At 39.6% G+C, this 12,213-nt stretch overlaps 1 protein-coding gene across 1 annotated transcript in view; it reads left to right on the top strand.

Moving 5' to 3' along the window:
* The window catches only part of LOC109933236 (multiple epidermal growth factor-like domains protein 6), a 271,265-nt gene that overhangs the window by 245,393 nt on the left and 13,659 nt on the right, over window positions 1-12,213 (top strand). Inside the window, exons 27-29 of the mRNA XM_048604631.1 lie at window positions 47-175; window positions 6,776-6,904; window positions 9,777-9,905. Coding sequence (XP_048460588.1) covers window positions 47-175; window positions 6,776-6,904; window positions 9,777-9,905 — 387 coding nt within the window. The remainder of the gene's footprint in view (window positions 1-46; window positions 176-6,775; window positions 6,905-9,776; window positions 9,906-12,213) is intronic.

Genomic DNA, 12,213 nt, shown 5'->3' with positions numbered 1-12,213 from the left:
TGCAAAGTTATTACTTACTGTGAGGATGTGTGCACTTCTTTTTTAGAGTGTGAAGATGGACGGTATGGGGAAGGATGTCAGCAACACTGCAGCTGTAATAATGGTGGAACTTGTGATCGACACACCGGAGAGTGCATTTGTGGACCTGGCTGGATTGGAGCAAAGTGTGAGACTCGTAAGTAATTTTCAGACATATAAATAGTAGCGTTACGTTTCAGATTTAAAGAAAAGATCTCTGAGTTGTAGCTATGTGCAGTAGATCCCAGTCAAAGCTATTTTATAGTTAATTTATTTAGAAATTCAATTTGAAGTTCCTCTTAGCTGGTCATCCTCTGGTTTCTGGTTAGTATAGAATGCTGATAGAACCACTGATATGCCATCTGTGAAATGCAACTAGCCAGCTTACAATATTACAGATTGTACTTCTGAATGAATTTCAAAGGGTTTGACTTAATTTTCTTTTCAGAAGTGAGAAGAAATTTGTAGGTTTTCTTATTGTCTCATGTTGTGCTGTCTATACCTAAACATTCTGTTACTGACATTTTAATTTATCTAATCTTTTTCCCAGATTTTGAATGAGTTTTTAAAAAACTTATTCATTGTCCTCCATCATTACCCTGGGGAAGATAGTGGTGAGCTCCTTAAACCACCACGGTCTGTAGTGTGGAGGGAAACCCACAGTGTAATCAGGGAGTTCCAGAATGTATCTGGTCAGAAAGATGTTCAAGATCCCTCATTGCTTTGTTGAAGAGGGCTGAGAACAACATTAATTATTCCATCACTACCACCAGCAAGTAGACTAATCAGTTTTATTTCTTCCATAAGTCTCTCTTCTTCTGCAGCTTCCCCAAAGCCTGAAGCAATTTCCTCAACAGAATTACCTTCCTCCTGTTTGGCCTTTGTATCAAGCGACTATTACTACTTACTGATTTTTAAATTTCCCCACAATGCATCTTTTCTCATTTCTATCAACCCTGATTAACAACACTCAGTGTCTCTAACTTTTGCAGCTCACTCCTCTAAACTTAACCCACCTTTATCTTCAAGTACGCATGGGGTTCTATCATGGATAGGTCTCAGATTATTTCTGCGCTCTCTTACAAATCCCCCTGCCCAATACAAAATTCTTTCTTCAATCTCAAGTTGTTCCTCAAATTCTGATCACCATTTCTAACTGATGCCTGGGGCAACCTTTTTCCACAATCAATTTACCTTCAATGGTCTTATCCTTTTTTTGAATTCTTTCATGGGAAGTGGACACCACTGACTAGGGCAGCATTTACTGCCCATCCCTACTAGCCTTTGAGAAGATGGTGGCGACTTTCTTTCTTTAACCTGCTGCAGTCTATTTGCTGTAGGTACACCCACAACGCCATTATGAAGGAAGTTCCAGGATTTTGATCCAGGGACACTGAAGGAACAGCAATATATTCCTAAGTCAGAACACGGTGTGGCTTGGAGGAGAGTGTGCAGGTGATGGTGTTCCCGTGTACCTGCTGCTCTTGTCCTTCTTCGAAGGTAATGGTCAGAGAAAGTGCTATTAAAGAAGCCTTGTAGACGCTGCATAATGCTGCTGTTGAGCATCAGTTGTGGAGGGACTAAATGTTTGTGGATGTTTGATCTGGATGGTGTCAAGCTTCTTGAGTGTTGTTGGAATTGTAGTCCTTCAGGAAGTGGGGAGTATTTTATCACACTCCTGACTTGTGCCTTTCAGACAGTGGATAGGCTTTGAGAAGTCAGCAGATGAGTTACTTGCTGCAAGATTCCAAGATCCCTGACCTGCTCCTGTCACCACAGTACCTGTATGACTTCCAATTCAGTTTCTGGTCAATGGTAACCCCCAGGATGCTGATGCTTGGGGAATCAGTTAGGGTGATACTATTGAATGTCAAGGGATGATGATTCAATTCTCTCTTATTGGAGATGATCACTGCCTGGCATTGTGTAGTGCAAATGTTACTTGCCATTGATTAGCTCAAGGTTGGATATCATCCAGGTCTTGCTGCATTTGGGCATGGGCTTCTTCCTTTACAGATTCTGGATAGCTTCCTGAATCTGAAGCTATTCAGATATCCCTGGCCAGGGATAGCGGGCCAGCTCTGAGGTATTGTCAGTAAATTTTGGTTCCATGAGCGTGTCAGGCTGTTGCTTTAGTAGTCTGCAGTTTTGGCACAGGCTCGCAGATATTAGTATGGAGAACTGCAGAGCTGACTTGGCTATGTATACTAGTGCTTAGTCGATGCTGAGTCATCTATCTAGTTTCCTTCTTTTCCACAGACTTTGGGAAAGCTGGCTAGACCATTTCAGAGAGCAGTTAAGATCACATTATGGGTTTGAAATCTCATACGGGCCATTCCAGGTAAAGATGGTAGATTTCCTTCCCTTATCAGTTATTACATGGTCATTATTTGGCTAGCTTTTAAGCCCATACTTTTTTGAATAAAAATTCCATCATCTTCATCAAGGTGGAATTAGATTCAGGAATAGTTGGATTCTTAGACAAGAAAATGACAAACGTAACATCTTTATTCAAGAAGAAGTGGAGGAGGGAGGCAGGAAATGAGTCCAAACATCTGTCATAGTCATAGAGATGTACAGCACAGAAACAGACCTTTTGGTCCAACTCATCCATGCCAACCAAATATCTTAGATGAATGTCGTCTCATTTGCCAGCCTTTGGCCCTTATTCCTCTTAAACCCTTCCTTTTCATATACCGATCCAGATGCCTTTTAAATGTTGTAATTGTACCATCCTCCAAGACTTCTTCTGGCAGCTCATTCCATATATGCACCACCCTCTGCGTGAAAAGGTTGCCCTTTAATTCCCTTTTAAATCTTTCCCTTTCACCTTGAACCTATGCCCTCTAGTTTTGGAATCCCCCACCCCAGGGAAAAGACCTTGGCTATTCGCCATATCCATGCCCCTCATGATTTATAAACCACTATAAGGTCACCCGACAGCCTTTGACGCTCCAGAGAAAATAGTCCATGTCTCTTCAGCCTCTCCCTATAGCTCAAACTCTCCAACCCTGGCAACATCCTTGTAAATCTGTGCCGAACCCTTTAAAGTTTCACAACATCCTTCCAATAGCAGGGTGACCAGTGTTGCACTGTCATGGGGAAGGCTTGAGTATCCATTATTAAGGGGCAATTTAGAAAATCACAAGTTGATCAGGCTGAGCCAACATGTGAAAGGGAAGTCATGATAAATGAATCTATTAGAGAATTCTGGAGAATTAACATTCATGTTGGTTAGAGGGGAGCTGGTAGATGGGGTGTACTTTTATTTCCAAAAGGCATTTAATAAGGTGCCTCACGAAGGGTTAACAAACAAGATGAAAGCACATGATCTGGAAGGTAACGTGTTAGCATTGATAGATGAATGATTAACTAACAGGAAACAGAGAGTAGGGATCTTTTTGTTTGCATTGGCAAGCTGTGCCTAGTGAAATGTCACAGATAATTGCTGGATCCTTCATGTTTATAATTTATATCTGTGATTTGGATGAGGAGTCCAAATGATCATAGCTAAACTTGCTGATGACATGAAGGTATGTAGGAAAGTTAAATCTCAAGGGGATGTAAAGAATCTGCAAAGGGACACGGTCAGGTTAAGTGAGCGATCAAGAATTTGACAGTTTAAGTTGTCAGTAAATGTGAACTTGTACACTTTGGGAAGAAGAATGGAAAAGCAGTATGCTATTTAAATGGAGAGAGATAGCCTAATATGGTGATATAGAGCGATCTATGTGCCCTTGTATGTGAATCACATTGAGTTATAATAGAGGTACGGTAAGGGATTAGGACAGAAAATGTACTGTTGTCATTTTTTGCAAAGGAAAAGATTGTGCTGCAGCTGTAAACGGTGTTGGTGGTCAATATGTGGTCATATTGTGTTCATTTTTTGTTTCCTTTTTTGATGAAAGATATAATTTCTTTAGAAGCAATTCAGAGAAGATTCACTCTACTCGTTCCTGAGCCGAAGGTCTGTCTTATTTTATGAAGAAAAGCTGAGCAGCTTAATCCTATACCCATTAGGGTTCAGAAGAATGTGAGGTGATCCTGTTGAATTTTATAAGAGTTTAGGGGGGGCTCATTACAATGGACACTGGGAGAATGTTTTATCTTGTGAGGGAGGTTGAATGTATTTTAATAAGAAGTCTCCCTTTTAAGACAGCAATGCCGGGGATTCCTTTCTTCTGAGATATTGTAGTGTAGGCTGGATTTTTATTATTTATTCAAGTCTGAGTTAGGTAAAAGTTTGATATAAAAGAATCAGTGGTTATGAAATGCAGACAGAAAAGTGGAGTTGAGACCGCAACCAGACTGACCATGAAATTATTGAATGCTTAGCAGGCTCAAAGGGCCAGATGGCTTAATCCTGCTCCTAATTTCTATGTTCCTATGTAATTTCTGCTTTAATCATTTGAGTGTTAGCAATAAAACTTCAGTGGTGCAGAAGTTTCTGGAGACAATTATTTGGTAAAAATTAAATGTGGCAGAGAGAAAGGTGTGTTAATTAGGAAGATTCAGCATGGATTTCTAAAGGGGAAATTATGTTTGACTAACTTGCTGGAGTTTTTTGAAGAGGTGACAAAAGTTCTGGAGGGAACATTGATGATGAAATGTACATGGATTTCTAGAAGGTGTTTGATACTGTGCTATACAAAAGACTTGTGTGGAAAGTTACAGGTCATGGAGTAAAAGGGTTAGTAGCAACGTGGATACAAAATTGGCTGAGTGGTAGGAAACTGACAGTAATGGTGAATGTTTATTTTTGGGACTGGGGGAAAGTTTGTTGTGGAATTTCTCAGGATTGAGATTCTTGCTTTTCCTGAAAGATATTAATAATCTTGATCTTGGGGTGCAGGGGACAGTTTCAAAGTTTGAAGATGATGCGAAACTTGGAAGTGTTGTAAACAATTATTAATGTTTTGAAGTTTACAATATCACAGAACAATAGCAAAGTTTGTGGATGACATAAAATTAGCTGGGAAGGCAAATGATGTGGATGACACAAAGACTCTGCAGATATAGTCAGGTTAAATGAGTTGTCAAAAACTTGGCAGATGGAATATAATTTGGGAAAATGTGAGGTTATACACCTTGCTAAGAAGAATAGAGAAGCTGAATATTATTTAAATGAAGAATGTAAAAAGCTACAGCACAGAGGGATTTGGGAGTTCTTGCGCCTGAATCACAAAAATCTAGCAGCCATGTTCAGTGGATAATAGGGAACGCAAATGGAATGTTGGCCTTTATTTTGAAGGGAATAGAGTATAAAAGTAGGAAGGTTTTTGCGACAACAGGGCACCAGTCAGATCACAGCCAGAATTCTGCGGATAGTTTTGGGTCCCTTATCTAAGGAAAGATATATTGGCATTGAAGACAGTTCAGAAAAGGTTTACTGGCTGATACTGGATATGATGGGACTGTTTTATGTGAGGCATTGAGTAGGATGGCCTGTATTTATTAGAATTTAGAAAAACAAGAGATGACCTTATTGAAACAGACAAGATATTAGGGTGGCATGGTGGCTCAGTGGTTAACATTACTGCCTCACAGCACTAGGGACCTGGGTTTGATCCCACTCTCGGGTGACTGTCTGTGTGGAGTTTGCATGTTCTCCCCCCTGTCTGCATGGGTTTCCTCCGGGTGCTCTGGTTTTCTCCCACAGTCCAAAGATGTGCAGACTAAGGGGATTGGCCGTGCTAAATTGCCTGAAGTGTTCAGGGATGTTTAGATTTTGTGGGTTATAGGGGTATGGGTCAGGGTGGGATGCTCAGAGGGTTCGTGTGGAATTGTTGGACCAAAGGGTCTGTTTCCACACTGTAGGGATTGCATGATTCTATTTTGGGCTTGACTGGGTAGGTGCAAAGAAGTTGTTTCCCCTTGTGGGGAAGTCTAGGAATAGAGGGAATATCTCAGAATTGTGGGTTCCCCATTTAAAACAGAGATGAAGAGGGATTTATTTTTTCAGAGTTTGGTGAATTTTTGGAATTCTTTATTGCAGGGGGCTTTTAAGGCTGGAACATTTAGGATATTCAAAGCTGAGGTAGATTTTTAATCAATATCAAGGTTTAAGGGGCAAAGGTGGGAAAGTGGAATTAATGTTTATCAGATCAACTGTGATCTCGTTGAATGAGGGAGCAGACTCAATGGGCTGAATGGCCTACTTCTGCTCCTCATCTTATAGTCTTATAGTCTTGAGGCTAAGAGGAGATCTGATAGAGGTTTTTAAAATCTTGAGCAGTCTGGATAGAGTAGATAAGGAGAAACTGTTCCACTTGTAAAAGGAACACGAATGAGAGGGCCTGGATTTAAAGTAATTTATGAAAAAGGCAAGCGTGATATGAGAAAATACTTATTCACTCAGTGTGTAGTTAGGGTACAGAATGCACTACCTGGAAATGTGGTGGAGACAGGTTCAATTCAGGTATTCGAGACGACAATGGATGATTATTCGGATAAGAATAATGCGCAAGAATAGGGGAAAAAACAGGAGCTTGGCAGTATGTAATGATGCTCGTTTAACAAGCCAGTCTAGGAATGATGGACTGAATGGCCTCTTTCTGCACCGTAACACTTGGATGAATATGTCAAAAGAACACTTATGAAGATATGACATCATGAACATTTTACTTGTTTTCTGCACCTGCAGCAAGTGTTCAATACTTGATGAGATAGCGTCAACATTACACACTATCACAGAATAGTCACTTTTCCACTATATAATGAACAGTTGTTTATTTCATTCTCTGGTTTGCCCTTTAAGGTTGCCCAAGTGGATGTTATGGACAAGATTGTGAAGAGAAATGCGACTGTGAAAATGCCATTTCCTGTCACCATGAGTCTGGAGCTTGTCAGTGTGACCGAGGTTGGAGGGGGCGGAGATGTGAGAAACGTAAGTGAAAATCCAGGGATCCATTGAGTGCAAGAGTCAGTCGTTAAATTTTTAGACAAGATTTAAAATAAACAAGAGAATGTGTAGGACATGGAGTGAATGGAATGATTAAGTGTATATATTTGATCTATATTAAATGTACCTTGATGCATAGAACATTCATGTATTACTACCAAACCTGACTATCCATTCTTTATGCTTTCCCTTCTGTTGAAAGTGACCCTTTTCTGCAATGAGATTTTTAAAAATGCTATAAAAAAGAAACTACTTCACTTTACATTTTAGATATACTTTGGTGCACACCTCACTTGTTGAATGTGAGAGTGCTTAAGAACTGTGCGCTTGCAATGGTCAGCTCTATGCTGGAAGAATTAGAATCTTCAGTCTTGCACAATGCAATTTTTTCTTAAATCCCTTTTTATGCCTTTTAATTAGATTATGTATGTCTTGCTGAAAAAAATACACATTTTGTTCAACTTTTTCATCTTGTACTCATCAGGACAATTCACAAAAATACCATTGGAGGGGAAAGCCAAAATTAATATGCTTGAGTGAAGGTTGCTGGTTGGTTGCCAAGTGCACTCTGTTTTGAATAGCCATTGTCATGGAAAATGCACCAATCAATAATAATTGATAATTCACTGCTAGACTTTGTTTAAACTGTAAGCCAGGAAGGCTGAATGATTGGTCAGCTCACTTCCCACAAACATAAACCAGTGATTTATTGTAACCAACTTTGTTGAATTGAAGCAGACACAGTGTGGGTAGATTCTGTTTGCTAAGAAGAGAGCCCTATCTATTAATATATGTAGCTTCCAGTGCACAAGAGTGTGTTACACTTCCACTATGACTGGTAATACTAAATTAGTTGTCAACATAATTCTTCGCTTACTCAGGATTATCCAGAAGATGTTATCCAATTACAGAATCTCATCTAATATTGGACACTGCTGTGAGTTTTACAAGCATGGGCTGGTTGGAATATGGTCTGTACCTTGCTTGTTGCAGTCAAAGGAATATGCTGTTTGATATGATCCACCATTCCTTGGGATGTACGGCCTCTTTCTTTTTAAGCAACACTCAAGTTCTGCGCAACCTCATGACTATTCAATATTATTTCCCTTGGTTAATGCATATGTACTAACACTTGAAAGCAAACTTAGTTGATGCTGATACAGTTCTTGGTTTTTCATTGATTATCCATATGCAAGGCAGTTTCCTTCTGGGTTGCATTTATCTGTGCTTAATCAGTGTTCAGCTTCCCACCTATTTTCAAGCCCAATGCTTCCTTCTTGCAGAAATCACTGGTATGTGCCCCACACATTGACCTCCTGTGGCCTTTTGGGCATCAAAAGCTTTTCTCTCCACTTCGTAGAAAGCACTTTCCCAATTCTTAAAGCATTAACTGTGACCTGTAATTCCTACCCTGTAAATTGTAGTATTAGGCTTATGTGCTCTCCCTCTATTTCTCATGGGCAATGGTCCACAGTGCACTTTTGAGTTAAGTGGCTCCTTAAGTCAATTGCCAGTATTCTGGCACTCTCTTTCTGACAAAGCACTCATTTGAGCACCTAATTTATTGGAATGCTCTTGCAGTTCAGATGGCTTGTTGCAATTACAATGCTCCTATAAGTGGTTAGGAAATCAAGAGTAGGATGTGTCCAAATTCTCAATCTTTTTGCTGGTGGGTGAGGATATCTGCTAGGTGCCTGAAGTTAATCAATTCTAGATCTCGCTATTCTGAGATGTAACAGGTTTGCACTGTGGTGTGGAACAGGACAAAATAATAAGATGCTGTAATGTCAGTTTCAGTTTATGAGCTGATTTATGTAACTAGTACATTTGATCCGATTGGGTACGTGTGAATTAGTGGTGCCTGATTTTATAAACAAATGCCATCATTTTATTATCTTTTTATATATCTTTAGATTGAATCATTTGAACCTCAGTAAGGTGAGGAAAGACTAAGCAGAGTTGTATCTACATTTGACCAAAGCTGTTCATGCTTGGATGATGCAGAGGTTTAAGGCACTTGTCCTTCATTTTTAAAGTAGAGGCTTTAATCCATTTCAGGCTGCTTGAAGGAAGAAATTCTCTGCCTTGAAGCCACATTGGATCCATACACCTACAATTAGTATTTTCACTTAGTGCCACAGGTTGGTTATATTGAAAATGCAATAGTGTTGGGGTGTGTGAACTGCAGTCCTGAGGCCAAATGTAACCTGCAAGCCCTGGCATCAAAGCCCAAAAGCTCTGTAATGTCCCCATATTGGCTACATTTTGTGAGTCAGTTCTGCTGGCTCAAAGTGGTAAAGAACACTTGTGCATTTCATGAGTTTTATGCACATGGGCCAGTGCATAGCTTGCTTCATTTTCCATCCACTCACTTCAGTAGATAGAAAATTGTGAGTGCAGTGAAAACACCAACTAGAAACCACTGCCGCATTCCTTAAATGTACCTTTCCATTTCTTTTGCACTGGGTAGACCTGTTTGAATTTGGTTTAGAAAGGTCTGCTCTTGGTATTGTTGGTTTATCAGTGGCTTAATTTGAAATCTGAAAACCTCAATGTCTTTATATCCGCACTTAGTATATAAATTAATACAGGTTAGAACTTTATACACACTGATCAAAGTACTGTGATGTAATCCCAAAAGAGAAACTTCAGGAGGGATGATTTTCTGGATTTGGCTGGATTGACTCTACACTTAACCAAGCTGACCAGAAAGTGCTGCAAGTTGTCAGCCTGAAAATAAATTATTCAAATTTCCAAGGCAATGTCCCTCATGTCAAGATCATTAAAACATTTATATATATATATTACAAAACAATTGATTTACAGTCTGATATTTCTTGCTTTCTTTCTCTTACAGCTTGTTTGCCTGGTTACTATGGAGAGAACTGTGGCCAGAGCTGTAAGTGCCACCCTGGGATTGCGTGTAACCATGTGACTGGGGAGTGTGGATGTCCTGCTGGATTCACTGGCAATGGTTGTGAAGAAAGTAAGGAGGCAGTAAATGTTCCGAGTGTAACTTCTTGAAGAATGCACACTTAGTTGATGTTTAAGGAAGATGATGATATGCTTTGCAAAAGTGAAAGTGACTACCTCAGTTTACTCTGTCTAATAACAAAATTGTATGTTTACTAACAGCATGTGACTGCCAGTTAACATTAGGGTTATGGAACCGAACAAATATACATTTGTTCTCTCTTGTACCAGAATTAATTGTAGTGTTACTGAAACATTAGAAAAGAAATTCTGATCCATTTCCAAAGTCAGATGTCAGGTGACACCAGGTTAAAGTCCAACAGGTTTATTTGAAATCGCAAGTTTTCTGAACACAACTGCTTTGTCAGAGGAAGTGGACTTCACCTGATGAAGGAGCAGTGCTCCAAAAGTTTGTGAGTTCAAATAAAGCTGTCGGACCTGGTGTCGTGTGACTTCTGGCTTTGTCCACCCTAGTCCAACACCAGCATGTCTACATTGTCCATTTCCAACCCAAGGAATTGCTATTTGGATGAAAGTAAACTTTCCAGGCAATGAGGCTGAATCAAAAAGCAAGTCTATTGCAAAACTTCATATACTGTCCGTAGTAGTGGGCTCCAAAGAATAACAATGACATTTGGGCCTTTAGAGAAGTTACAATGTATTCATTCAGATGTGAAAATAATACAAAATATTGCAGAAATGTTTCCAACCTTCTCCATTTTTAATATTTCACCAGATTGCTAGCTAATGTAAGAAAATACAAGCATGATGAATGTAAAGGTTGGGATTTTTTTCGTTAGTACTAGGCAAATAACAGATTGATATTATAGAAGTGTATAAAATCATGAAATGAAAGAGAACAGAGCATTTATGCAGTGTCTGGTAAATTAATGGTACTTAATTTCATTGAATACAATGGGACTGCATATCACGAATTGTGTATAACTGATCATCGATTGAATATGACCCGTTTTACACCAATGACCAAATTGAACTTTTACTCTTCCTGCCACAATCCACCCAGTGCCACCACCCACACCCCCAACCCCCAAACACACACACACACACACACACACACACACACAACCTGCCCTAGTTCCATCAGGCTGAGGAAAGGCTTGTGTTTCCCATTTCAAAGTTAAAAGAAGGGATTGCTCTTTGGGCTACTGATGTAAATTTTAATTTTATACCAAACTTTCATTGACTGTCTTTATACTACTTGAGCCCAAAATGAATATCTACTATTTTTGTCAAATCTATTCAGGTGTCATCAATGAAGGTCCATAACTGAATTTTAAAGCTTTCCAAATTCAATTGGTGTTGGAGTACAGATTGTGTCTTTGAATTCACATTAAGTGATTTTATATATCATTTGAAATAATAAATAATCAACATTACTTTGTTGAATTCACCTCTGCCCAGGCTCTGTTTACTTATGAACAAACAGCTAAGTCATAAATGGATTTTGGGATCCCAGGCCAGCCCAGCCATGCATTTTTCCACATACTGGGGATTAGAACATCTGAGTATATTTAAATAATCTTAGCATAATCATGGCTAGCTGCTATAGAGAGAATCCTTACCTAATACCCAACATTGACTAAATTGTAATGGGTTTGATAATTAGTACTGACCAGGACTATTGAGTGCGACAGTGGCTAGCACTGCTGCCTCACAGTGCCAAGGACCTGGGTTCAATTCCAGCCTTAGGTGACTGTGTGGAGCTTGCACATTCTCCCTGTGTCTGCGTGGGTTTCCTTCCACAGTCCAAAGATGTGCAGGATAGGTGGCTTAGCTATTGGAAATGCGAGGTTCCAGGGATAGGATGTGTCTGGGTGGGATGTTCTTTGGCGGGTTGGTGTGGACTTAATGGGCCAATTGGCCTGCTTGCACACTTTAAATATTCAATGATTCTGAGACTGAACTCTTCTCTTTCACCCTGTGTCTACATAGGGGATGTATTCCCTAAAGTGGTTGGGAACAGTTTAAAATAAAATGGTAGAGAGTGGGAACCCAGAGGTAGACAGAATAATGGGAAACAAGGGCAAAAACATTGACAGAATAGGAAATAAGTAAAGTGCCAGGCAGAGAATTCAAGGGCAAAAATCAAACAGATCCACAGTATAAAATAATCTGAATAGGGTTAAGCATGTTAAAAAGACAACCTTTAAAGCCTTCTGTCTTAATATATAGAGCAGCCACAATAAATGTTTTGCATAATAGACAGGTATGATATAGTTGGGATTCCTGAGACATGGTTGCAGGATGACCATGATGGGGACTGAATATGCAAGGGAATTCAGTTTTTTAAGAAGGACAGA

This window comes from Rhincodon typus, chromosome 13 (genome assembly GCF_021869965.1).
Source record: "Rhincodon typus isolate 14 chromosome 13, sRhiTyp1.1, whole genome shotgun sequence".
In the NCBI taxonomy this organism is placed as follows: Eukaryota; Metazoa; Chordata; class Chondrichthyes; order Orectolobiformes; family Rhincodontidae; genus Rhincodon; species Rhincodon typus.
The sequence above is the reverse complement of the archived record's forward strand: the minus strand, read 5'-3'. Positions and strand labels throughout refer to the sequence as shown.